The 25,466-nt window shown below is 49.9% G+C and overlaps 14 protein-coding genes across 14 annotated transcripts; 6 read left to right on the top strand and 8 right to left on the bottom strand.

The window, feature by feature from the left end:
- Positions 1 to 267: 267 nt before the first annotated feature.
- N7525_002984 (gamma-tubulin mipA) lies at positions 268 to 1,973 on the top strand (the record flags this gene model as incomplete). Its single annotated transcript, XM_002559559.1, has 5 exons — positions 268 to 275; positions 324 to 400; positions 508 to 626; positions 704 to 757; positions 822 to 1,973. The coding sequence occupies 5 exons, from the start codon at positions 268 to 270 to the stop codon at positions 1,971 to 1,973; spliced, it is 1,410 nt and encodes a 469-aa protein (XP_002559605.1).
- Positions 1,974 to 2,495: 522 nt separating this feature from the next.
- On the bottom strand, positions 2,496 to 2,900 carry N7525_002983 (uncharacterized protein; the record flags this gene model as incomplete). Its single annotated transcript, XM_061212553.1, has 2 exons — positions 2,496 to 2,786; positions 2,883 to 2,900. 2 exons carry the CDS (start codon positions 2,898 to 2,900, stop codon positions 2,496 to 2,498), a joined length of 309 nt encoding a protein of 102 aa, XP_061069574.1.
- A 734-nt stretch (positions 2,901 to 3,634) lies between these two features.
- On the top strand, positions 3,635 to 3,853 carry N7525_002982 (uncharacterized protein; the record flags this gene model as incomplete). The annotated part of the gene is made up of 1 exon (XM_002559560.1): positions 3,635 to 3,853. One exon carries the CDS (start codon positions 3,635 to 3,637, stop codon positions 3,851 to 3,853), a length of 219 nt encoding a protein of 72 aa, XP_002559606.1.
- Positions 3,854 to 4,654: 801 nt separating this feature from the next.
- N7525_002981 (DUF1754 domain-containing protein) lies at positions 4,655 to 5,227 on the bottom strand (the record flags this gene model as incomplete). Its single annotated transcript, XM_002559561.1, has 3 exons — positions 4,655 to 4,676; positions 4,749 to 4,846; positions 4,949 to 5,227. The coding sequence occupies 3 exons, from the start codon at positions 5,225 to 5,227 to the stop codon at positions 4,655 to 4,657; spliced, it is 399 nt and encodes a 132-aa protein (XP_002559607.1).
- Positions 5,228 to 6,200: 973 nt separating this feature from the next.
- N7525_002980 (uncharacterized protein) lies at positions 6,201 to 6,863 on the bottom strand (the record flags this gene model as incomplete). The annotated part of the gene is made up of 3 exons (XM_002559562.2): positions 6,201 to 6,355; positions 6,421 to 6,619; positions 6,690 to 6,863. The coding sequence occupies 3 exons, from the start codon at positions 6,861 to 6,863 to the stop codon at positions 6,201 to 6,203; spliced, it is 528 nt and encodes a 175-aa protein (XP_002559608.2).
- A 522-nt stretch (positions 6,864 to 7,385) lies between these two features.
- N7525_002979 (uncharacterized protein) lies at positions 7,386 to 8,243 on the top strand (the record flags this gene model as incomplete). Its single annotated transcript, XM_002559563.1, has 1 exon — positions 7,386 to 8,243. The coding sequence occupies one exon, from the start codon at positions 7,386 to 7,388 to the stop codon at positions 8,241 to 8,243; it is 858 nt and encodes a 285-aa protein (XP_002559609.1).
- A 1,040-nt stretch (positions 8,244 to 9,283) lies between these two features.
- N7525_002978 (uncharacterized protein) lies at positions 9,284 to 11,366 on the bottom strand (the record flags this gene model as incomplete). The annotated part of the gene is made up of 5 exons (XM_061212552.1): positions 9,284 to 10,639; positions 10,679 to 10,799; positions 10,869 to 10,931; positions 10,987 to 11,203; positions 11,255 to 11,366. 5 exons carry the CDS (start codon positions 11,364 to 11,366, stop codon positions 9,284 to 9,286), a joined length of 1,869 nt encoding a protein of 622 aa, XP_061069573.1.
- A 1,371-nt stretch (positions 11,367 to 12,737) lies between these two features.
- N7525_002977 (uncharacterized protein) lies at positions 12,738 to 13,964 on the top strand (the record flags this gene model as incomplete). Its single annotated transcript, XM_002559565.2, has 2 exons — positions 12,738 to 12,839; positions 12,897 to 13,964. 2 exons carry the CDS (start codon positions 12,738 to 12,740, stop codon positions 13,962 to 13,964), a joined length of 1,170 nt encoding a protein of 389 aa, XP_002559611.2.
- Positions 13,965 to 14,361: 397 nt separating this feature from the next.
- Positions 14,362 to 15,621, bottom strand: N7525_002976 (serine/threonine-protein phosphatase 2A activator; the record flags this gene model as incomplete). The annotated part of the gene is made up of 1 exon (XM_002559566.1): positions 14,362 to 15,621. The coding sequence occupies one exon, from the start codon at positions 15,619 to 15,621 to the stop codon at positions 14,362 to 14,364; it is 1,260 nt and encodes a 419-aa protein (XP_002559612.1).
- A 608-nt stretch (positions 15,622 to 16,229) lies between these two features.
- Positions 16,230 to 17,180, top strand: N7525_002975 (uncharacterized protein; the record flags this gene model as incomplete). Its single annotated transcript, XM_002559567.1, has 2 exons — positions 16,230 to 16,674; positions 16,744 to 17,180. 2 exons carry the CDS (start codon positions 16,230 to 16,232, stop codon positions 17,178 to 17,180), a joined length of 882 nt encoding a protein of 293 aa, XP_002559613.1.
- Positions 17,181 to 17,780: 600 nt separating this feature from the next.
- Positions 17,781 to 19,346, bottom strand: N7525_002974 (actin-related protein 2; the record flags this gene model as incomplete). The annotated part of the gene is made up of 7 exons (XM_061212551.1): positions 17,781 to 17,867; positions 17,925 to 18,002; positions 18,061 to 18,626; positions 18,684 to 18,909; positions 19,014 to 19,157; positions 19,219 to 19,265; positions 19,328 to 19,346. The coding sequence occupies 7 exons, from the start codon at positions 19,344 to 19,346 to the stop codon at positions 17,781 to 17,783; spliced, it is 1,167 nt and encodes a 388-aa protein (XP_061069572.1).
- A 797-nt stretch (positions 19,347 to 20,143) lies between these two features.
- N7525_002973 (NAD(P)-dependent oxidoreductase) lies at positions 20,144 to 21,152 on the top strand (the record flags this gene model as incomplete). The annotated part of the gene is made up of 3 exons (XM_002559569.2): positions 20,144 to 20,305; positions 20,362 to 20,831; positions 20,894 to 21,152. 3 exons carry the CDS (start codon positions 20,144 to 20,146, stop codon positions 21,150 to 21,152), a joined length of 891 nt encoding a protein of 296 aa, XP_002559615.2.
- A 369-nt stretch (positions 21,153 to 21,521) lies between these two features.
- On the bottom strand, positions 21,522 to 23,187 carry N7525_002972 (bZIP transcription factor; the record flags this gene model as incomplete). Its single annotated transcript, XM_061212550.1, has 2 exons — positions 21,522 to 22,663; positions 22,713 to 23,187. 2 exons carry the CDS (start codon positions 23,185 to 23,187, stop codon positions 21,522 to 21,524), a joined length of 1,617 nt encoding a protein of 538 aa, XP_061069571.1.
- A 490-nt stretch (positions 23,188 to 23,677) lies between these two features.
- N7525_002971 (GTP cyclohydrolase II) lies at positions 23,678 to 24,863 on the bottom strand (the record flags this gene model as incomplete). Its single annotated transcript, XM_002559571.2, has 2 exons — positions 23,678 to 23,707; positions 23,766 to 24,863. The coding sequence occupies 2 exons, from the start codon at positions 24,861 to 24,863 to the stop codon at positions 23,678 to 23,680; spliced, it is 1,128 nt and encodes a 375-aa protein (XP_002559617.2).
- Between the last annotated feature and the right edge of the window lie 603 nt (positions 24,864 to 25,466).

Genomic DNA, 25,466 nt, shown 5'->3' with positions numbered 1-25,466 from the left:
GTGGTCCAGAGTGGTGGTTAGTGAATTAAATTGGAGATGATATACCAAAATTTCAACATAGCTTGCCAACCTGGAAAGCATTTAAATCTCAATTTTAGCCCGCCCTCATTCTCGCATAGATCTATTTTACAGGCCGTTAAAATGTTGATGTCCAACACATGAGGTGGTAATAGCTTCTGCCTGAGGCAGCAATATAGGCCAAAAAGTTCCCCGCGTGAACGCGATACGCGTTAACGAGAAGCAACACTCGACTTCCGCGAAGGAAAGATGCCAAGGTTTGTTGATTCTTCCGACTCAATTATAATTGATGGTGCTCAATATAGTTTGGATATCGATGCTAATATTGGTGGAAATTGCAGAGAAATCATCACAATCCAAGCCGGCCAGTGCGGCAACAACGGTATGTGGCTCAACTCCGCGGTCCATTCCACGAGACCCTGCTCTTATTCTCTTGAATGAAGCACGAGAAAATGTAAGTTCAGGTTGGCTAACATTTGTTCTATCTAGTTGGCAGTCAGTTCTGGCAGCAGCTGTGCCAGGAGCACGGGATCAGCGCAGACGGAAACTTGGAAGAGCATGCGACTGACGGAGCGGCTGGTGATCGCAAGGATGTTTTCTTCTACCAGGTGCGTACAGGAACCTTGGAATAGCCCATCACCACTTTGGTGGCATGACGGGAACACTGGCTAACAGACGTGGACAGAGTGACGACACCAGGTACATCCCTCGAGCGATTCTTCTCGACTTAGAGCCCAGGGTATGCTATCCTTCACCTATATAGCACAGCGACACACGATGATTAACGCACACATTGTCTTCAGGTCCTCAATGCCATCCAGACTGGCCCCTACAAGAATATCTACAACCCCGAGAACTTCTTCATCGGACAACAAGGTATCGGAGCTGGAAACAATTGGGGTACCGGATATGCTGCGGGCGAGGGCGTGCAAGAGGAGATTTTTGATATGATTGACCGCGAAGCAGACGGAAGTGACTCACTAGAGGGCTTCATGCTGCTACATTCGATCGCAGGAGGAACAGGCTCTGGACTGGGAAGTTTCATCCTAGAACGCATGAACGATCGATTCCCGAAGAAGCTCATCCAAACCTACTCCGTCTTCCCCGACACGCAGTCCGATGTCGTCGTCAACCCTTACAACAGCTTGCTTGCCATGCGGCGATTGACCCAAGATGCCGACTCCGTGGTCGTCCTGGACAATGGTGCTCTGTCACGAATTGTCGCTGATCGGCTCCACATTCAAGAGCCCTCGTTCCACCAAACCAACCAGCTTGTGTCGACTGTGATGTCTGCATCTACAACAACGCTACGATACCCTGGATACATGCACAACGACCTGGCCGGGATCATCGCCTCGCTCATCCCCACGCCACGCAGCCACTTCCTTCTCACATCATACACGCCCTTCACGGGCGCCAACATCGAGCAAGCCAGGACGGTGCGAAAGACGACCGTACTAGACGTTATGCGTCGCCTTCTACAGCCCAAGAACCGCATGGTCTCCGTCAACCCCAGCAAGTCCAGCTGCTACATCAGTATCCTCAACATCATCCAGGGCGAAGCCGACCCCACCGACGTGCACAAGTCATTGCTGCGCATCCGAGAGCGTCGCCTCGCTTCTTTCATCCCCTGGGGCCCTGCCAGTATCCAGGTTGCTCTCACGAAGAAGTCCCCGTATATTGAGGAAACCGGGCACCGCGTCAGCGGGCTGATGCTGGCGAACCATACCTCCGTCGCGACACTCTTCAAGCGCATTGTGAAACACTACGACATGCTCCGCAAGCGCAATGCCTTCTTAGATTCATACAAGAAGGAGGCACCATTTGCTGACGGACTTGGCGAATTTGACGAGGCACGGGCGGTTGTGATGGATCTGATCGGCGAGTACGAAGCAGCTGAGCGAGAGGACTACTTGGACCCAGATGCCGGTAAGGCAAACGAGCTCGGGGTATGATTTGACATTCGGAGATTTCATTTCTAACCCTTCTTTTCTTTTCTTTTTTTCCTTTTTGCTATTTGGGCAGGGCAAGGGGGTTTGAGCGCATCATCGGCGTCTGTGCCGGCGTCCATGGGTTTTTATTCACATTTACATTTCGCTTTTCTTTTCACTTTTTCGCCCTTTTGTCTCTCCCCATTCTCAAACCTTACCAGTGGACATATCACGAAACCAATCCACGCTAGTCGCTATTTAAAATTGACCACGAACACGTAGCCCGTGTAGAGCGTGTCAACGTGGTATGATTCTGATTTGTACCGTTTAGCGTATGTCTACGAGGGATCCGTGAGCAGATACGGAGTGGTGTACATATTACATGGAGATGTGGAGAGAGTCGGTGAAATTGGGTAGCGGGATCGGCCCTCACTTCAGGCCTAACCCGGGAAATGTATAGTACAAAAGGCATCCTCCGTACTCTGTACTGCGTACGGAGTCTGCAGTCCTGCATATGCTGTTACCGATGCAATAGCTCCACGCGGATCATCCGTTGTGCTTAGGCGGCCTTGGCTCAGGCGACTCGTCGATTTGGCTCGCAGACACTTCACTGGCTGCAGAGGTCATAGCTCCTTTCGTCCACTTGCATGGGCTTTTTCTCCTTCGCCATTTTGCATTGGATTGAGTTGTACCATTGGGCACTATGTATTCTGTATGTCTGTATGATATAGTAAAGGACAGTGCCTGGAGTACCGCATTAGGAGAAGTCCGGGTGAACACCTTGCCACCTTGGTGGCGCGAGACGGAAGCGATAATTTTTGGGTTCTCTTCCCAAGTCTAATTCAACTCTAGTTAGTAACTAGTTAGTACGGAGTAGTCAGGAGTTAGTTAAGATAGCCAGGAGTTAGTTGAGATATTAGTTTTCCATCGTACAGCTGACTCCTGAATCATCACGTGAAATCGAATGCACGGGCAATTCAACATTCCGATCATTGGGCCCGAGACCAGATGCTTGGGTGATACGTCCGCGTGGGTAATGCAGAGGAATCCGGTAAAGTCAAAAAAAGAGAAAATTTTTGAAAGAAACACGAAGAAAGAAAGGGAAGAAAAAATTCTTTAAAAACCTTTCAACTATATAGGTAGGTAGTATAGAGTATACTCAGTACAAAGATAGGGGGAGTAGTTTCTTTAGACCTAACCGGGCCGAATATCGTAAATAATCTAGAATCATGTTAATAATCTCCAATATCAGAACCAATTAATTCTAATAATTTCATTTAAATCCTACAAATCCCTAAAAATCCGCTAAAATCCCAATTGCCTTAGCCCCATATTCTGGTATCTCCACTTTCTTGATTCCGTCACTGTCGCCTCACTGAGTCAGCCCCCCGTCTCTGGTTAGAAGTCTGTTTCTTTGGCTTTCTCCCGTGTCTTCCGACTTGCCCTATATATAGGTTGGTCGTGCTGGTCCAACTTTCCCTTCCTCCCCCTTTTACAACTTTCCAACTTCCAACTCTCGGATTCTCTATTTCCCCGCTCATCTCCGCACTTGACCCCCCGGCGCTTATCTCAAACCTCAGCGTCTCGCCTACTACTTCTACTCCCTATTTCTCTTTCTCTCTTCCGCAGAAGTACCTCTATATCTTTCTCTCTCTCCAAACCCTCTACCACACCACCCAACCACAATGCCTCCCCGCAAGCCCCGTTGCAACTTCAAGGAGTGCAAGGAAGCCGCCCAGCGCATCGTCGGTGACTGCAGCTTCTGCGCCGGCCACTTCTGCTCCAAGCACCGCATGCTAGAAGCCCACTCCTGCACCGGACTGGAAGACTGCAAGAAAGAATCACACGCCCGAAACGCCGATAAGCTGAACAGCGAACGAACCGTCGTTGTCAAGGGCGTATGAGAAAGGAGACCACAATCGGAATGAGAAATAGCCGTTTCATCGCTATTCTCTCGGCTGGACAAAGGGGGGCGGATGGTGCCATCCCCTGAGGATAACCTGCCTAGTCTCTGCAGGCTCGGACCATCTCGCCTCCTTCACCCCTATCTTATCTGCCCGCCTCGGCCGACCTGGTGCCATCCCTGCTTGGCTTGGCTTCGATTCGGTTCGATTCGACCCGATTCTTCCCTTTCTTGCGTGCCTCTGCGGTGATCTTGGATTTAGCGCGGTGTTTCGTTTTACTCTTTTCCTCTCTACTCGGTTTCCCGGAATTGGGTTTCGTCTTTCTTTTGGTTCATGATCTATATCTAGATCGGATCTGTTTTTTTGGCTACGGCTACGGTTTATTTGGGATGAGTCTGCGGGATTCATTTGCATGGCGTTGTTTTGGTGTTGACATGTTTTGATCTTTCTGACATTTTGGTTATTTATCATCTATCATCTATCTATTGGTGCCACTGTTGCAGTGTTGCATTTTGGGCATGTCTTCTTTTTTTCGGGGACCGCTGAATGGAGCTCTTCTGGGCATTTTTAGCCATGACCTATACACATCTTCGAAATCTCGTGCCCCTTCTTATCGCAGGACGTATAGTATACATTTGTAGTACCTCCAGTGGCTTATAGATAACCAGAAACACGGATGCTTTCCGGCCTTTGGTACAGTTAGAGCAGAACATGGAAATATTAGGTACAAGTACAGGTATGGTATTCCTGAACCAAGATTGTTGATCGCATGCGACCCATTTGGAACACCGTAGGATCCATTTAGCCCGGTCCAATCTTCGGCCTGTATAACAAGTCAGCTTTGTCTTTGAATGCCCAAAGACAATGAACAACGGTACAGAGAGTAAAAACATACATATCATGATGTTCACTCAGCCGACTCAGGTACTTATTCAACTCCTCCACACGCTCCTTATGAGTTTTGACACCTTCGCGCTGGAGGCGCTCATGCAACTGTTCCGAAAAGTCAGTTTCTCTGTCCAACAAAGCCGAAGTAGAAACGTCCCGGCCCGACAAAAGACAACGGGGAAAAAGGAAGAAAGAAAGAAAACATACCCGTTTCCGCCGAATCTCCTCAGCTCTCTTTTCGGCCTCGGTCTTCCCAGGCGCATCCCTCTCCCTCTCCCTCTCTCTATCTTCCCCAGATGTGACACCCTCATCCTTTTCACTTTGAGGCCGCTCCGTGTCCGGCGTTGACTCCGACTTAGACTGTGTCGCTTCTCCCTCCTTCTTCTTCGTGCTCTTCTTCTTTTTCTTCTCTATCCGCCCTCCGCTGACTTTACTCCCCTTCAGCTTGAGCTTGCCGCCGCCGACGGAGTACTCGTCGCCCGCCATGCTTGCGGCGCTGGTTTGGGGGCTGCGTAGGATGTGGCTATTCGTGTTACACTCTTTTGGCGGTGTGGCGTGTCGTTCGTAGCGTTATTGGGTCAGTGGAGATGATAGCGTGCGCGGCGTGCGGAGTAAGATGAGGGGGCTTGTCGGTCTGTCTGTGTGTTGGCGTGGATGCGGGGGTTCGTTACTTTTTTCCGGAATCCGGTGCGACGCTTGGCTGAGGGGACAGTATTATTTGGTTTTTTTGGCTGTTGTGGTGTTGGTTGAAAATGGAGGGTTTCTCTTGTTGCGGTTTGAGGTTGGATTCGGGCCAATCAGAGGCGGTGGCAGGTTAACGGTTCCCTACATCGGCATACTATCTATATTGTACGAGGTTTGAGGGACCATCACGACAGTCAGTTTTTACCCTGTGGAAAATACTAATGTACCCAGGTATAGGCTTATTTGTTTTCCATGTGAGTTTATAAAATTGCTCTGGTTTTAATAAAATACTAGTCGTAACTGATCCCTAGCATATGACCTATGTGTTGGATGATAGGAACTGAGGGAATTACCACAACCTTACAGGTAGAAGACTGGATAGCTAGGTAGTATATGTAATTAGTGTGATTTATAAAAGGTCGGAAACTGCTCAGCTATTCAACCTCAGAACCTTATAAAGTAGTGCCAAGGCCTAATTTAAATGCTACCTTAGGTGGCTACTATACAAAGAAAGGAGATATATAAATGCTAGGACGGGAGAGGTGTGAGCCACCTTATAGGTCCTCTAGGAGTGAATACTCCCCTCCAGTAACTTGCTGTAACTGTAAGGATATACAGCTTCTAGGTGTATGGCCTGTCAACCGCGTAAGATATACTACTAGACACTAAGACTATTAGACTATCTTCGATCTACTATCCGATGGCATTTTATGGGACCTGCACGCCCTCGCCCTCTCCCTGTGCAAAGATAGCCTGTCAGTCAACCTACCAGTTATCAAATCGTGTCTTGAGCTCCGCTCATCCCATCAGAGGCCATAAGCCGCACTCCGCAGGGGCACACATCTCTGTCAATAGGAGCAAGCTGGCATGAGTGCGCACAGTGAAATGCAGTGTCTGATCGGTAGTTGTCGATGATAGTTGCTGCATCACCTATGTTAACTGTAATAGGAATATTTTGCAAGCAGAGGTGTAAGGAAGCAAAAGGACGTGGAAACCTTTGTCATGCCGAAATGCGTCGAGATGAGCACAGTTGGCTGGGTCGACAGCGAGCATAAAACCATAGAAATTTGGCACGACACCAGCATCGCATAGCTTGGACCGTTTAAGAGTGCAATATGCTCTGATCTCGCAACGAGAGCGGTCCAAATCTCGAATATGATCGTCGGCGTGCCCAGGATCTGTCTTATTGCGGAACTGCATCGTACCACGATCAGACAAACGAACACAGGTATGTAAATACGCGCATCTGAATAAAGGTACATACCACTTTCAAGACCCGTGGCTTGCCGTAGTAGCTGACATGGAATATGGATGATGTCCCCGAAACAGACTCCATCTTCGCAAAATTGATATCAATCTGGAAGCTCTTGTCGGGGACCACCCCATTACGATAGATGGTGTCCTCCTTCCTAACTGACCCGACAAAAGTGTCTGACATGGATGAAAGAAGAGAAATAAGAAGGATAGGCAAGCTCCCTTTAAGCGGGCTGTCTATGAAGAGATTGCCACCTTCTAGCCACTCATACGGGCAAGAATGCGAGATGAGATGTCGATGTAGCTTGATGTTGCTCAGTAGCGTTGAATAACAAACTCCTGTGGGAATTCACCCACCTACTCTGGAAGCGGTCAATATCTGTATTTTCTGGGCATTCGCTACGAGGTATCTAGTCATTTTACATGTGACTAAACTAAGCATGATCACAGATTTTGAGCCCGTGCTAACATTCATCTACTTAGTGAGCCTGAACCTGAGCACCCTTATAAAAGCGGCGGCTCAAATAGGGAACGGGGAAAGTCCGGTACGTATACTAGGTACATTCCAATGTACACATTATGAGGTAACTCAACCACATCGCCCGGGCGGGCACTACCTAACTATGTAGACTTTTTTTTTGCATCCTAAGCCATCTGCTCCTTTCTGGATACTCCACTCATAGGAAAGCAAAGATACTTCAAAACAATGCCTCGATCTCAATGCGCGGGAAGGGACGTGGATGGCTTCCTGGCCGACCTGCCTCCTTCCACAAACAGATACACCTACGAAGGGAAAGAACGATTCGAGGAAATTGCCAACACCGAATATCACCGCCTACATCGCTTGTTACGCCAACTCCAGTCAGGACTATTTGATATCTCTCTTAACATATCAGAGTACTTTGTTATCATCATAGATCCGCCCTCGTTCCAGAGAGACTTTTCCCTCAAGCTAAACGTTGGTGTTCGTCAGTTCTATAACCCGACACTTCACATCTTGATTTTAAAGTGGACTCTGCCCGAGCATTCTGAGGTTACCCGTCTATTTTACGATGCACTAATGGAAGCTTTGCTACCTATGGGGCTCAAAGAAGCAATCCACGGATATGGAGGAACGAGTATTAGCCTCGGCGGCGGAATCATAAAAGAGCCGAATGGGGGCTGGGGCCCTAGGTATCCCCGTGGTATTGCGAAGCGGCCCTCGGTAGTCGTTGAGGTTGGCCTTTCAGCCGAAACGAAGTTGCGCAACGACGCAAGAATGTGGGTGGATCCCACCAGCGGCGAAGCCAATATGGCCATCACTATCAAAGTCAGCCGCCAGAAGCCCATGATCAAAATCCAGACGTGGGAATGGGATTCCAATGCCCGGTGCCCTTACATCACGCAATCCTGTGTGATAGAGAAGACTGGCGATGATATTACAGTCTCTAAACACCCTCTAACGATACCATTCAACTACATTTTCCGACGATCCCCTGGATGTCCTAGAGAGACTGATATCAGACTGCAAAAGCAGGATCTTGTAAAGATTGGGACCGGGGTCTGGGAGATGCAAGAGCTGTGACTCATACGACGAGATCAGCTGGACAGGCACTCAAGGACCAGCTTCAGCCTGGGATATGGAAGTCTAGACTTTGATGAGAAAGATGCAAGAGAGGTGAAAATTCCCAAACAACTCTGAATATCTGGCTTGTAAAACAAGGATATCAATGTCCGGTGAGTCACCTCTCACTCTCACCTTCACCTCGGTCTCACTTCACTTCATTTTGACCCTCGCCTCACTCTCACCTTCACCTCTTTCACATCCATTAATAACTCGGCATTTATGATGTTAACCGACCTAGATCACAAAGTCAACTTGAGCCTGGAAGCCCTTGCGGGCCTCCAAATTCCTCACGATCTTTGTATTTCTCCCGACGCCACTAAGATCGTCTACTCACTACAATACACTATGTCACTAGGCCTTGAAAACCTGCCTAGAAAAGTTTGCTATAGGACATTCTATACTCGATGTTAATGCAACATGTTCAGAGATATTCTAGTCAGAAAGGATACTTCGTATCGAGTTCACTGGTGCCGCTTGAATACATATGTACCCAAACAAACACGTAGATATTAGTTAGGACTATCGTTTACTCCTTGAAGCAGCAACACTTAATCTTTGACTCCTGGATTCGACTCGCGCCATTTCATTTAAAATCAAGTCCATCATTCGAATCTCAGCTTCAACGCCCTCTCTCCAGCGCAACAACCCACACCTAATTAATTTCGGAAGCTTTGTTGTGAGGTCAACGTGCGTGTGCCCTTGGTACAGGCTATTGCCTTTTACCGGGCGTGTGTCCACAACGACCTGCCTGTCGAGATGGTGACTTATCTTCGAGAAGGAATTTCCAAGGTTGGATTACTGAGAGGAAACATGGTGATCTGTGGAAGCGGATGAGGCAGTTTATGGGGTCATGTTATACCTGCGGCTGTGGCAGCAAGGCTCAAACTACCTAGATGTTGACAAGATCAGTGAAAATCCAGAGTGTATTTACAACATGCTATACATTGTCTCACCTGCTTGGATGTTGAATCCAAACATTTCATAAAACAGGTTTAATCCTAGAGTTTCGAGGACTCGCTCAAAGACCGATGCCCGAATACTATCTTGCCCGGTAATTCAACCCCCCAAGCGATCTTACAATCTAACCGCGTATGTTCATCTCTCCCCGATCTCAAATTAAAGCACTGATACGGCTTAGCAATATCCCGGTAGACGAACTCGCCCACACCACCTTCACCTAACAGAACCCATCTGCGAGCAATTTCCATCGCCACCTCATCCTCATCACGTTCCGCATCCAAAGTCAGCAGAGCCCCGGACAGTATCCAGGCGAAGGTAAACATAACTCTCCGGGCATCGGCCAGTAACGCAGCCTGTGGACGAGTAGATGTCACACGAGAAAGATATGAAGCCATAGCCTGCTTCAATGCACCCGCAAGAGACGGTGTGCGGATCAAAGACACAACATGACCGAGCCAGCCTGACAAAATAGACAGGTTATCTCCTTTCATCAGGAAGCGAACGAGTTCACTAGCCAGGACATTCGTGGTACCCTCCCAGATCGGATAGACCGCTGCACTACGGAGGAGGCGCGAAATGTTGAATTCAGGCTCGTCCGGTTCGTCAATGTAGCCAACTCCACCAATAGCCTCCTGGCATTCTTGCACGCCCACCATCGACATCTTACTCACGACCCCTTTGGATGTGGCGGTTAGGACCCGGAAGACGACTTTTGCTTCGGTAGGATCCCTTGGCATGTGCGCGTGTCTCGCGGGACTGGATGGGTTTTCTATCAAACCCATCACTGCGATTGTGAAAAAGGCAAGATTTATAGCGCCGCGATGCTTTACCTCCACATCCGCAAGAAGGCGCAGATGCATCGGGATCAACCATAATGGCTCGCCGACTGTAGTTCGTGACTTGGCGAAATTCTTCGTGATGCTAATTGCACGACGCCAGGTTGATAATGTTCCCAGAAGCGTCTGGATACGGGTGGTATTTAACAGTGGAGCAATAGTCACAATGCCCTGATCTAGCTCACCGACTAGGTGAGCGCGCATGCCCTTTAGTTCTAGTTCGGCCGTGGGTAATTCCTTGGTACCAAGCTTGTTCTTGAAGCGGTGGATGCGCACGCCATTAGATGTTTCTTCGGGCTTCCCGTCAGCTCCGATGGAGGTCTTCCGTAATGGCGCAATGAATGTGCTCAGTTTCCCGGAATCTGTCTTGGCTAAGAGGAAGGCGACATTGGCGTCTGTCGCAGATGAGAAGAACTTGAATCCGCTAATCAGGTAGTCGCCCTCGGCGAGGACGTCGGATGTTTTCGATTCTTGGGGCAAGGGTGCGTAGGTAGCCCATGTTTCTGTATTTTGAACATCGCTCCCGCCTGCTCTTTCCGTCATCCATTGACCGGATGTCTAATAGTCGTCTCCTCTAGAGGTCAGTTTCCGGAATACAGTGTGCAAGATATGGTCATTTGGTAGATCCTTGAGACGCTGTGACAATACCAATGCCGCTCCATCGGACATACTCATCGGACATCTGTACATGGCCGACGAGGGGGCATATAGATACACTCTTTGAGTTCGATAGTCAGTATACATGTATGCTCATGCCTATGAAATAACACAAAGAACAGCAACATACGCAGCATATTGTGCAGTTCGCCTATATACGCCGTATGTGTGATCGTATCCCAGCGAAACAACCCTAAAGCATTCCGTATCAGTTTCAACTGCATATCAAGAATAGATGAACGACTAACCCATGCTTAGCCCCCCACTTGCCTAATTGCTTCCACCCGTCAGTCGTAACCAGCCTGTCATATGCATACCGCTGGCCCCAGACATTGTACTTCTTGACATATGGCAGGTTGGTCTCTGCGTCGGCGTTCCATGCAAAGACTTGGGGCGAAACAGCTTCCTCGCCCAACTGAGCGAGGTGAGGTTCGATCAATTTGAGGGTCTGTGCAGGAAGATACCCTATTGCCTTCAGGTTAGATAGAATCAAATTGGTACCTACGCTGGACTTACATCCTAGCATTCGTTGCAGGCTGATGTCGGAAGTGTATGTATTCGGCAATGGCCCAAGCTGGGTGAATGTTCCGGACTCTGCAGTTGCAGGAACTCGAGACTGTGCAGCCATGTTTGTAATGTAGATAGATTTAAAAGATGGTTAAGAGATATTGATAACTTGGACAGGAATATCTGGATTTATAACCGTTTGTTATTATCAACCGCGGTCTTGGATTGAATAACCGAGAGTAGTTGGTCGCCCTTGGTCATGCTCTTAACTGGACCGCAAAATGACCGAGAAGAAGCTGGTAACTGTCGACCACCGCTGTTAAGTAAACCCCGCAAAATCGCCGAGTTGAGCAGGTCGTGGTGTGACTCCGTGGTTGGTTGAACAGAAGTCTATATAGGCATCTCCGTGCGGGGAAGTTGCTTGTTGACCACGGCCCTTCGGCATCGCCCAGTAGGATTTACTAAATGTCTCAAGGTATAGGTGGCATGTACGATGCTTGTAAACAAGGCAAGAAATGACCCAAAGACCATATGTTCTGTGCTGGGAGCAAGTTATAGACTTTGTCCTTGATTATAGCCGAGGTAGGCAAGTGTCCTGATCTCCCCATCCTGTTTTTGATGTATATATCGAAGAGGCCCTTCGCATCTAGTGGCACCTCGGGTGGAGGTGAAGACGCCTTGCTCGATGTCTTGTGTTATAAATGTAGGCCCAGGTTATCCCATAATCCTTTGTGGATGGCGGGTACTGCCGTTCATCACGTAGTAGCTGTACCAGAATCTGCGTATGCCAAACTGTGTGGGAACAGTTAAGGTGGCGTAGTTGTCAAGCCATTGAAAGGTATCGAAGGTATCTAGGTGATATTCGGCACGCACTACTTCTGTTATGGTGCGGGTGCATCGCCCGTGGCGTAATCGGGCGCCCCGTCCGTGATGGTGAAGAATTGTAATATATTGTGGCGGCGAAGATGAGGGGAATGTTATCTTAGAAATGATGGGGCCTTGGACGAAAGTCAGTAAGTAGACATACATGCTTGGATAATTGGCAGTTGGCTGCAGGTCATTCAACTTGTCTGTGCTTCTTTTGGTAATTGGAATATACACACAGTGTTCAGAAAGCGCCAATGCCCAGATAGATAGAAATGCCGCTTAACTCTGCCGATTATTCGATCAGTACATCAGAGGGAAGCGGGGATTTATCGGCTTTTCTTGTCTCTCAGTACATCCCTTTCCCATAGCGGCTATCGGACAATTATCGGACTACACGCCACAAAAGAAAAGATGACTGTGAATATATACACTGACATTGCCAAGGTAACGCCATTATACGTTCAGACAATCAAGCCGACGACAATGCTGCCATGAATGGTTGGTAAAATCGAACAGAAATCGTGGGGAAATAGATATATAAGAGGGTGATGTTGCACTCGATTTCAGCGCCGAGCAGGTTACACTTATCTCTGGACGTCTGAGAGAGAACAAGACAACAATAAGGATGAAGGCATCGTCTATTCTATCTCTGGCAGGTCTGTTGTCCTCAGTTAATGCTCATGGATACCTGACGATTCCTTCAAGCCGTACTCGGCTTGGATTCGAGGTATGATCTCAGATGACGAATCCATGGAAGTATACTAGACTGACTTGATCTTACTAGGCTGGCATTGATACCTGCCCCGAATGCTCCATCCTTGAACCAGTCTCTGCATGGCCTGACCTGGAAGAAGCACAAGTTGGTCGGAGTGGGCCATGTGGCTATAACGCCCGAGTTGGTGTCGACTATAACCAGCCCGCCGCTCACTGGGGCAACTCTGTCGTCGCAACATATACTGGAAACCAGATCGTGGAAGTGGAATGGTGTGTCGATAACAATGGTGACCATGGTGGCATGTTTACGTACGGTATCTGCCAGAACCAAACACTAGTTGACTTGTTCCTCGATCCCAATTACCTTCCAACCAATGCCGAGAAACAAGCTGCCGAAGACTGTTTCCTGGAGGGAGAACTGAAATGCACAGATGTTCCTGGACAGACCTGTGGATACAGTCCTGATTGCACTTCTGATCAACCATGCTGGCGCACCGACTGGTTCACCTGCAATGCTTTCAACGCTGGCAGCCGACGGGGCTGTCAGGGCGTGGATGGTGCGCCATTGAACTCCTGCAAGACGACTATCGCCGGTGGCTACACCATTACGAAGAAAATAAAAATCCCAGACTACGACTCGGCGCACACTTTGCTGCGCTTCCGATGGAACTCCTTCCAGACGGCCCAGGTCTATCTTGGTTGTGCCGATATTTCTATTGTGGGTTCGGGGTCAGGACCGAGTTCGACTACCTCCATGACCTCTATAAGTAAGACGAGCACCACAACATCGACAGCAACTACTACATCATGTGCTACTACTGCCACCACTGTCCTGGTAACTTTCGAGGGGCTAGTGACAACGGCATATGGTCAGAATGTCTTCCTCACTGGATCAATCAGCCAGTTGGGTTCCTGGTCTACCTCGTCGGCGATCGCTCTGTCTGCGGACTTATACACATCGTCGAACCCATTGTGGACTGCTAGTATTGATCTTCCCGCTGGTACCACTTTCGAGTACAAGTTCTTCAAGAAGGGGTCGGACGGTAGCATTACCTGGGAAAGTGATCCTAATCGGAGCTATACTGTACCGACAGGCTGCTCCGGAACTACAGGTACTGCAAGTGGAACCTGGAGGTAGAGGGCATTCGGGGCAAAGCACCGTGGAAAGAAGAGAGATTGCGTACTTCAGCAGGGCAGGAGGGCTGTTGTGATGGATATGTACATAGTGGACAGATTGAAATCGACGGCACTTGATCAAGCGGCATCTAAAGATAAGCTAGCTTGTCCCCAGATCACCCATATATTAGAACCGCCATATTATACGGGGCACTTCCCCGGATGTCCAGGGCTGCGGATCAATTGGATTGTACTGAGGATACCTCTCAGTATACTATACCAGGGCAGTAAGTATCAGGAGTGGAAGAAGAATACTTGAGTAACTAGACGTATGTAAAGATTATAGGTCTTATCGTTTCCTAATATGCTAGTCTTATTTATTCATTATTTTGTTGGCATGTGCCGAATGCCTATTGGACCTAATCAAAAGGAATTGGGCGCAGATTCGATCCACCCATGCGCTTACGCATCTCAGCGCCCGCAGCTACGGTACTGGGTACCTTGATGCCGCAGCAATCGCCAAACCAGTCTGCGCTATCATGAGGATGATCGTGGCCATGGGCATGGTCATGGGCATCATGCTCAAGATCTCCCTCAGAAGGATCAGTCATGCCTTCAGCAGCAGGGAGGAGACTCCCGAACAAGAAATGTTGCATGATGGGAAGTTTTCCCAGCACCTCTTTAACAAACATCTTCTTCATGCCGCTTTCAACCTTGGTCCAATTCTTAGAACCAGAGATATCGTCCAGCATAGGACTATGCCAACGCAGCCCCTTCACAGTCTTGACACTATCGACCCATCGGACCTGATCCAGATAGAGATATTTATCACCCTCTTCATCCAAGGTAGCCGTGTTGTGAATACCCAACGGAGTGATATACGGGTGTCCGACAAGCTGACTAGCACCGAACAAGAAGGGCAGGAAATGGTAGTCATCCAAACCCCAGACACCGTGCGATCCAGCAGGCTCAAGATAGTAAGCTGATTGAATCTCGCGCATGAGATGCATGTACTCGACATAGACCTTGATCACAACAGCGGGGAAGTCGCTGGCGGGAAGAAGACCGAGCTGGTACAGACATAGCAGCCACATCATGAAGTTGAGTTCGTGACCAGAGCCGTAGTCAATCCGCTCTCGTGAGCCCAGGCAGTTGATTAGATAGGTCGAAACTTCGTCGGTTGCGCCAGCGTCTTTCAGCCCCAGAATGTTGGCGTGCCATGATGCGCTCTGGGCGCTTACATCGTCGCACAATGCTCGGAAGGCGGGGTTGCCGAATCGGGATCCACCCTGGTCGATTGGCGGGTTCTTGGCTACAAGGGAGCGTATCTGAGCGACGACTGAGAGGACCTTGGAGATGGATTCGGATTGAGGTTTATTCTGGAGGTCGGGGATAGAATGCCCCCGCACAGAATCACTTAGCCCGAAGACGAAGGCGAGAACAAGGTTGTGGGTTGGGGATGAGAGGAAGAGTTCATGGTCTTTAGGGGATAGGATGCGGCGAACTGGTTGCCGGAACTGGTGGTCGGAAAGGTCTGGCGGCGAGGGGAGAGGAGGGGTTGTTGGAGTAAGGTCTCGGGAATTGGAGGTTTTCCGGCGGGCATTTGACCGCAACTCAGATAGCTTTTTTGAGAGATCGACCTTCCCCGTAGGAGATGGTAAGGATGCCTGTGATGCCATTCTGTTTGTTGAGTGAGGGGAAGGAAATTGATAAGTCGGATAAGTCGATAAGTCGATAAGTCGATAAAGAGCATGAAGCAGGACTGACCGCCTGCCTTAAATAGAAGATGACGCAACTTGCCAGAGGGCGGGAGGTGTTAGTTGTAGAATTATATGTGAAGATAAAAAGAAAATGCCAGGCTAAAGTAAATGCCTTCATACGTATATTTGACATCCATACCAACATGTCAAGCTTTACAAGTAGCACTGACACTTCGGACAAAGGCTTGGCCGTCTAGAGTGGAGCATGTGATCGCTTCCCCAGATTGGTCAGGTGACTGAGATCATCACATTGTTGCACGCTTTTGCTCGAGGTCACATTATATGCCACATGATGGCCGCAGCACCCCAAGAAGAGGAGTAGGAAAAGGAAATGCAGATAGCAAGGCTTTAACATACCAGACTTCAACTATTGTTTTCCACTGTGAAAATCCGGTCTCGAACAGCTACTTTTCATCCTCTGTTGACATAAAACAACCCGGCACTTTACACCTGCATAAACTTGGTCCCTGGCGACCTCGTATTGGACAATATTTCCCAGGGACAGATCAGCAGACACACACGCCATAATGAACACATTCGACTCATCGGCGCCGCCTCCGACAGGTCCCAGGACCTCTGGAGGAGCCAAAGACAACCAGTCATCATCCCGTTCGCACACAGATTCAGCCCTGTCATCATCCTTCGGCAGCACCCGGTCCCACTCAAGCTCCTCGTCCCGAAAAAATGCGCGGAACCAGAACCCACCTCAGAACACATCCCAGTCCAATGAGTCAACCCCAATCAACACAGCCGGTCCCGCGGAGCGCAACTATCAGTCCACAGAGGGAACAGCCCCCTCCCAGCTCAAAGACGCCCCGCTAAACAACGAGAACGGTGCCGATGGGGCCCAACCAATCTACCAAGCCCCGGTTCCCGAACCCAAACAGACTTGGTATGGTCGACTTGCAGATCAATACGGCAGCCTCGAGCTAGAGAACAAAGGCAGTGTAGCCCGCGACCACCTCGCATTAGGTACGATATGCGCAGACTGCTTCTGGAAATCCCCGCAGAAACCCCTCTAACCTCACCTCCTTCCAACAGAACGAACCTTCCTGGCCTGGATGCGCACCTCCCTAGCTTTTGCTTCAATCGGCATCGCAGTAACACAACTCTTCCGCCTGAACAGCGCTACGCCGAAGACAAAAGCCCAATCTTTCGACCTATCGTCTGGCTCACATGCAGACATCCTCCCACCATACCTCGCCTCGGATGGCTACGATTCAGCCGAGTTTCACATCACTGCATCCGCCCGTCTCCGTAGCGTGGGTAAACCTCTCGGCTCGACTTTCATCGGCGTCTCAATCCTTATCCTTGCTGTTGGCTTCCATCGCTACTTCCAGAGTCAGTATTGGATTATTCGGGGGAAGTTCCCGGCTAGTCGGGGCAGTGTGGCACTTACGGGGCTTGTGGCTGCTTCGCTGATTGTTGCTACCCTTGCGGTTATCTTGGCGGTTTCGCCGGGAGCTGTTGAGACCTAGTTTGGCGATTGGTTGCCGACTGGTCGCTCTTTTTCTCTCTTTACATTACTTCTTCTGCTGTGATAGTCCTCATTCGTTTTGTTGCGTTTTGCGTTTTGCGTGCAGCATTTTGCATTTTCGGGTTTCTTGTGTTCATACATACTTTCCTTGTCCAGGAATGTGGGTGGCCTTTTTTGATAGCGAGAGAATGGAGGAACAGGTGCATATGGGTATTTTCGTGTCTCGCTATACTGATATTGACGATAGATTGTATGCAATCATGAGTTCAACTATACTTAGGTAGTTCATAGTTACATGTAGATAAACTACAAAGCTGGCATTCAACGAAAAGCCGATAGAAATATTTGGTTATTTTCTGTCATGAATAACCCGAATCCACCCGCGCCAGACCAGTCTAGGCACAATATTGGAAGCAGGCGGGAAGACAGGGGAAACTACAATATGGACGGGAGTGTATCGACAATGGTGTGGTGGAGGCGGAGGCACAGAAAGAGGATAGGGGAAAAGACCCGGGCAACATGGCTTGCAAACAATGCGAAGCAGGAAATCAGAGAATAAAAGAAAAAGGAGCAGACCAAGAACCGCATAAATACAACCCCTTCAACGAGGGCCGAGCTTGTCCAGGGCGCGTGCACCCTGTTCCTGCCACTCTTGCTTGCTCACCCACATATCGTCTTTGTCGGCAATCTAAGGAAAACAGTGTTAGCGAGAGCCATTGTCAGATGAGAAAAGAAGGAGACTAACCAAGTTGGCGAGCACGGCACCACCCAGGAAGACCATGTGTCTCCGGCGCGGGGGGTCTTCGATGCGGACCTTGAATTTCTGGGAGATTGTTAGCCAACTTGAATTGATACTTTTTCCGGTGGGTTCTTCGACGTACGTTCAGGCGTTCTGGGTCGCCGCCCAATACCCGCGTGAGCCAGAGCTGCTTCAATTCCTTCTCCAAACGAGAGGGCAAACCGGGGTACATGCTGCTACCACCGCTGAGCACGATGGCCTTGTATAGACTAGAGCGAACATCGACATCGGCACCCTGGATACAGTTGAAGAGCATTTCAGCCATACCGGGCTGGTCAACGTCAACCAAGTGCGGCTGGAAAAGGCACTCGGGGGCCTCGAAGCGCTCGCTGCCGACGCGGATGACACGACCGTCGGGCAGGGTGTACGATTCGACAAGGACAGTGGTGTCTTCGGAAAGCTTTTTGTCCAACTCGAGGTCGTAGGAGACGTAAGCGAGCTTCTCTTTGATCTGACGGACGGTCTCGAAGTCGGCGGTTCGGTTCAGCGCATAACCGCGGCGCAGAAGGAGGGCAATCAGGTTGCGAGTGACGTCGCGGCCGGCGACGTCCAGGCGGCGAATGTGGTGGTTGAGCACGGTCGACTCGTACACGGGGATAATGTGTGTCACACCGTCACCGGAATCCACAACCACACCGCTGCTCAGACCTATAGCATGACATCAGTATTGGTCCCGAACTCACGCTCTGGTCTCCTATCACGTACCCTGGGCATACAGTGCCAGCACCGCCTGGATCGCCACATAGACACCACCAAACCCGTATCCTTCTAGCATCACCTCGGCCATCTTCTCGCGGTTCTTGAGAGGGTTCATTGGCGGCTCCGTGAGGAGAATCTTGCGATCCGTGGGGTCGATTTTCATCTTGTCGTAAAAGGTGTAGTTCCATAGATGTTGCATGTCGTCCCATTTCTTGACGATTCCATTCTCCATCTAAAGTAGTGCGGGTTAGGCATCGATAAGACACTCCTCCGGTTTGCAGAGAGGGCGGGGTAGAATGACCAGGCGAGGACAAGGCTCCCCGACATAGAACATACAGGATAGCTGATCTGGAGCATTGACCGTGCAGCAGCGGCTTCATCACCGCACATGATATCCTTGACCACGATGTCACCACCCTGCTCCTCCGTTCGCAAGATGGGCCGCCCCACTATCGAGGGAAACTGGTGCTCTGGGAAGTTCTGACGAGGGAATATAAATTAGAGAAGAGCAAAAGGGGAGTGTAGTGGCTGTGCGACATACCTGGGCGGCATAGCCGACCTTGAGGAAACCGGTTCCTCCATCGAGGACTGCGGAGTAGCTTGTTAGCTTGGAGCTGGGACACGGTAGCCTGGGGGAAATCGGTGTGTACCAATGGGCATTTCCGCCATTTTGGAGGAATTGGGGATTCGACGGTTGGGAGTAGGGGTGCCGTCAGAGACTGAGATTTTATTCGGAGACTCCCAATATGAGCGGAACTAGGAGGGTTCAGGGGAGAGCGGAGGTGTTGGGGATGCTTGAAGTCGAGCCCACGACGGACGGAGCATCATAACTTACGTGACCGTACCGTACCTGATATTCACCCCACAACTTGGGGCGAGCCGCAGCCATGACGGTATGTGACCACATCAGCGCATTCTCCAACCAGACAAGCTCAGAGATGATAAATTCAGGTGTAAATAAAGCCATTGACGTCCAGAGAAGTAGTGTGATGGTGTTGAAATTAATATATGCACGGGCTATAGTACATATGGAACGCCTCGCATTAAGGGGTATACACGTGGGCTTGATTACAAGGGCACACCAAGCATAAAATATGAGTAAATTGAGACGGATGAGATATTCACAATAATATGTCAATCGGCCCGGTCTAATTTGAAGACAAGCAGAAGCCGTTGCTAGTAAAGAGCTTCCTGTCGGCCGACTCCGATATCCTCGGGAAACACGGCGCTCCACCATTCCTATCATCCCTGGACTCATACAAAGATCACACTGCCCTACTCAGGTAGAATCCGCATTGACAAATTCCGCTTGAATCCTTTGAACCTACCCTTGAGCTTGTTGAATATACACCCGAGGAAAACAGCTCAACGATGCCACAAATCGGCTGGGCAAGTAAAAGCATCTACGGATTCGAACAAAAGGACTAACAGACACATAGTATGGGCTCGGGTCCATGGGCCTAGCAATGGCCTCCAATCTGCAGCGCCACCTAGCCACGAAGAAGGCTTTGGGCCTGATGTACTCGAACCGCACGATGGCGCGCGGATCACCCCTGCAGGCGCTGGGAGCAGTCGCAGAACCCAATTTCGAGAAGGTGGTGTCTCAATGTGGAATTATTTTCACCATGGTAAGCCGATTTAACTGGGAAAGTCCCTAGCAGTGCAACTCTAAACCCTCTCCTAGGTCTCGAATGACTCAGTGCTCCAAAGTTTGCTATCTACGGCCATGCGGTCAAGCCAGTCCCTGAAGGATAAGATCTTCGTCGACTGCTCAACAGTGCATCCCGAGACGGTAAGATCAGCTGTCTCGCAGTTAAAAAGCAAGGACGCATCGTACGTAGCAGCGCCGGTCTTCGGCGGGAACCCAATTGCCGTGGATGGCAAGCTTGTTTTTGCCATTGGTGGTCCTAAGAGTGCAACCGAGGCCGTCAAACCTCTGATCCAAGATGTGATGGGTCGGCGCGTGATTGATTGCGGTGAGGATGCTACAAAGTCTTCGCTTCTGAAAATCGCGGGTAATATTGTTACTGTCAATATGATGGAGGCTGTTGGTGAGGCTCAGGTCTTTGCTGAGAAGACCGGTCTTGGAACTGGTCCTATGGAGGAGCTCATTGGTGAGGCTTTTGGTCCTGTTGCTGGAGGGTATTCAAAGAGGTGTGTTATGATATTGTTTCGGTGCTGGCGTGAGGGCTCTTCATACTTATCTTTGTTTCCAGATTGACTACCGGGGCTTATGCGCCGCCCTTGGACTCTCGTCCTGGCTTCGGGGTTTCCCTCGCTATTAAGGATGCTAGACATGCCATGTCGATGGCTCAGGAGCAGGGAGTTGAGCTTCCTGGCCTTGAGATTGCTCGGGCTAACATGGAGGCCGCAAGAGAATATGGCGGGGAGTGTCTGGACAGCAGTGCGATGTACGGGACTCTGCGCCAGAAGGCTGGTCTGGAGTTCTGGAATGAGAACAGCAGGAGAGGGTAAAAGCAAAATCATCGATCCCATAAGATATAGTGTAGTTATTGGTATGAATATTTGTACTTCTTTAAATGCCCAGACCGAAATGACCCCTACAAACATCATCTATTGACAACACATATACAACCAGGCGAGGTGACCTGTGGCCCTTCTCACACCATGCTTCTGCCCTTATATTGGGGCTCCGCCCAAGAAAAACCATACACTTTCGCCAAAAAAAGAAAAGAAAAAGGAAAAACCGATTTAACTTGCTAAAAGCTAGGATTTCCTTCTCGCCGAAATGAGTCGGGAATTGAAAAAAAAAAAAAAAAAAAAAAAAAGCATTGCCCAAGATCAACTTGATAGAGCTGTAACAGTTGTTGGAATAATGCCCGCTTAAGTGGCTGTGTGGCCGCTTGGTGAGTCTGTTCCGTATGAGGTGTTGCGTTGTGTTTTCGGCTTGATTCGTACGGTGTCTGCGAGAGAGGGGTAACACTCTGCAAAGCAGGGCCCCAAAGACCAATTGGACAGATTCCTCATATGCCGCTCGAAGACGGGGTTGATGACCAGCTCGTCCGAGTCGCTGGCTGACAACAAACAGTCCGTATCCTCGTATGGCCAATTAACGCTGAGGTCACGTGTGTATGGGATGAACCAGTTCTCAAAGGGATAGTCCTGATAATTCGTGACGATCCTGTCACGCATTCCTGGCCAGGGAGCGTAATCCATCCAAGCAGGATGCGGATGGAGGAGCTGTGTTGGACGCGGGGTTAGCCACTCTGGAAGTCGCTGATAATTCTCTTGCGTAGGGTAAATCTGCCAGCGCATGAGGAGGAACATGACGTAGAGCACGGCAACCTGCTCTGGCAGAGAGGATATGTCTGGAAAGGTGCGCAGGATATCTGTGAAGACTTTTGAGACAGGATGGGAGTAGACACTCCTCTCCGGATTCAGCAGCGATGAGACACTCGGGTACGGAGGCCCAGCTAATTTTTGTCTAGGGATACCTTGAGCCGCCTCACGTTGCCGGCTGTAAAGGAATTCCAAAAGAATGTTGTCCAAAGGACATGTCGCTGTTAAGTTTCGTATCGGAGCGGCGAATGCAGGTGGCCCAGGCTCAGAGGTAGTGGTCAAGGGATGTGGGTATATTGAAGACGAAGAGTTCAGCTGTTGACAGCGGAGGTTTTCTGAGCTGCTGCAACGAAGCCGGTCGAGTTTGGGAACAGTCTGCGAATCGGCAAGGAGGAAATTAAACCCTAGACGCTCCTCGGTGCCAAGGTCCAGGCCATGTGTGATATTATGGCGTTGCGATTCCCATGCGCCACGGAGAGAGGTTGGCAGAGCGCCTCCATTGGTACTGTTTCGACGACTCCCGAGAGTGGGTGCAGAATGAGTCGGAGACGGCGTATCTAGGCTGGCAAGAGACTCGGCGTAGGATTTCTCGCCTGGAATGGGGGTGAGGTGATCGGTGTCAGGCAATGGGGATGCATGCGAAGGGGGCGGAATGGGCTTGGTTGTAGCTAAAGAAGGAGATGCGGCTATATCTATCAGCTCGAGACTTGGATTTTATTTGAACGCACAACTGACCTGGTAGTTCTGGCTTAGCTATCAATGGTTGGAGAATGTCCATTGCCGCCTTCAGCCCTTGGCGGAGCTCCGCGTTCTCCGACCGAATCGTCGCATTCTCGCGTAGGGCTGTTTGAAGATCAAGGTAGGGCTTTTGTGACGACAGGTCTCGGACCTGTTGTTCCAGCGCCTCTATGTGGCCCTTGGTCCTTTCTCGAATTGCACGCTGTGCTTGGCGGTCGTTGGCCCGCTTTTTTGCTAACTGATCGGGGGTGAGATTGGCAACACCTCTTGATGACATGCTGTTCAGCTTGCGCTTGCGTCCCGATGTCGTGCCATTATCCAAGACACCTGCCGCATCTATCGACGTCGCACGAGAAGGAATCGGCGAGTCTTCAGGTCTGTTGAGGGGGGTAGGTTGTGAACGGTCGGGCAAGTCGGGCAGGTCGGGCGAAGGCGCCACATGCTCATCGGCGTTTGTAGCGCGGGTGGCCATGGCCTTGCACACGCGCTAATTGAGCTTGGCCATTCAGGTTGGGAAAAATGTAGAATGGAAGTTGAGGAGTAGCTCCGAAGTAAGACGTGATTTTGTTGAGTAGGTAAGGGTGCTATGTGGGTCAAGAATGTTCGAGTCCATAACGTTTAGACTTCGGGAGACGCTTATCAGCCCTAGAGATCCGGTGGACTCATAGGAATCAACTGATCATCCTTCTTCCAAATACTATATATCTAAGAACAGAAAAAGTTGTCGATGAACATGAAGCATTGAGTAGCAACCATAAAAGAAAATGAATATACAGAGTATATCAACGCCATATACAACCTTAGGACAAGCCCAAAGAACCAGATTATGCACAAAGAAAAAGATTCGGTCGTGTCAATCATATACAAAGGCTTTTGTAAGTCCCGATGCAAGAAAGAAGGCATAAGCCAGATGAGAAGGGGAATGATGATGGGGCAAAAGTTCAAAGCGACAAGCTCAAGGATTATTGGATCATATGGCCCATTTTCGAGATCTATCAAAGTCGGTGTATTAGTATCAACTCCAGACCGGGAAATGGTTTAAAAACATACCTTAGTATTAAGATAGCCTTCAATTTCAGAGCTCTTAATTCCTCTCTGACCGCCAGTCCGCCATGCCAATGGGATCATCGGCACCCGCTCTTTTACAAGAACTTCCCGGTTAGGGCCCTCGATAGCACGGACTTTATCGGGGTTATTGGTAAGTAGACGAATTCCCTCGGGGATGGCATCCACGCCACAACCGAGATCTTCCAAGATGGCAGTAGCCAGTCCATAGCTTCGGGCGTCAGCCGGATGGCGGAGCAAAAGGTTTGCCTCAACGGTATCCGACCCAAGATCCTGGAGATTGTATGCCTTCAACTTCTCTCCAAGACCGATTCCACGACCCTCCTGACGCAGGTAAACAATAACGCCGCCTGTGGAATGTGACGAGAGGGACTGGACCTCTGGCGGCGCATCAGAGGCAAGATCCTCAACAGGGAAAGACATCAAGCGCGCCGCCTCATCCAGCTGCTCGCCACAATCGCACCGCGCCGACCACGCCGTTTCTCCCGTATAACACTCCGAATGGATGCGCACAAGTGGCGGCTCGACTTGCTTTGGCGTCGAGGCTGAACCGGCCTGATCGTCATCATACCGGCTGCTGACTCGGCCCGGGTGCAATTTCCCAACGTACGCGCCGCGGATCATTCGGTCCATCTCGGTCTCCCCCGGCCGAACGCTGTCTAAGCTCCGGCTACGAATATTGTTTCCAAACACAATGGCCAAATGCTCTTTTCCATCCAAGTCATTGTGGTAGAGGTGCAGGAACATTTCCGCTCCATTGGTAGTTGGGATTCGCGCCCGCACAATACATTCCACAGCTGGAAGCTTCGAAAGTAATTTGGGGCCTTTAGCTTCCTGGCTCTTATGCTGGACATCTGCTGCCTGGGTTTGGTGGAGGATTGCGGTGGGATTTAAATCCAAATTCAATGTACCACCGGGGGTTGCAGGTGGGGTGAATGCTGGCGACAGGAATGAGTCTGGTAGGGCCGGGGTGTGTTCGCCCGCGATGCTCCCCTGACTCGAATCATCCGATTGTCCATCTGGTCTGACCCGGAGCGAATGCGGGGCGAGTTTCGGTGAGGCATGGGCCGGTAGGTCGGTCATTGCGACGGAGAGGCGGGGTATTCGGAAGGTGTGACGCGTTAGGCTCGCTGCAAAAGCTGTAATGTGCAGGGGTAGGAATTGAATGGCGCAGATGCATCAATCTGACGAAAATATGAAACAAAGTGTGTTAAATGGAAAGTTTTCAATCGCGAAGTAGACCATGCCCCGGCTATGCTCCCTCGGCATGAGGAGAAGAAAGCTGAGTCATCTCTATGTCACGGCTTACTCTAGCACATTCTCTCGGCCCTTGGTCCAGCCAGGAGAACGGTCAGCCAGAAGTTATAACATTGTTAAGCCTTAGATTTCGATCAGATTATAATTCCACGTGGCTTTTTAGTAGCCCGAAGTCAATGCATTGAATACTGTTCTCACTCTGCTTATATCAATCTGACAACTTCCTATGTCGAAGCCGACATCGGGGAAGAAAAAGGATGAACAATCACAGCAATTGATCACGCCACCAGTATTTGAAGTGGTATAGCGAGATAGGAACATCTATCACCAGTCCTCTGGCCGTCTCCAGGGGCTTGGAAACTATATCCCTTGTCATACTTGTCCGTGTCGTACATACTCTTCGAGTATGAAATGTAGTAGCCATCGGTC

The sequence above is a fragment of the Penicillium rubens genome (assembly GCF_028828025.1).
Source record: "Penicillium rubens strain IBT 27055 chromosome Unknown utg000002l_segment0_segment0, whole genome shotgun sequence".
Lineage (NCBI taxonomy): Eukaryota > Fungi > Ascomycota > Eurotiomycetes > Eurotiales > Aspergillaceae > Penicillium > Penicillium rubens.
This window is presented reverse-complemented; position numbering and strand designations above follow the sequence as displayed.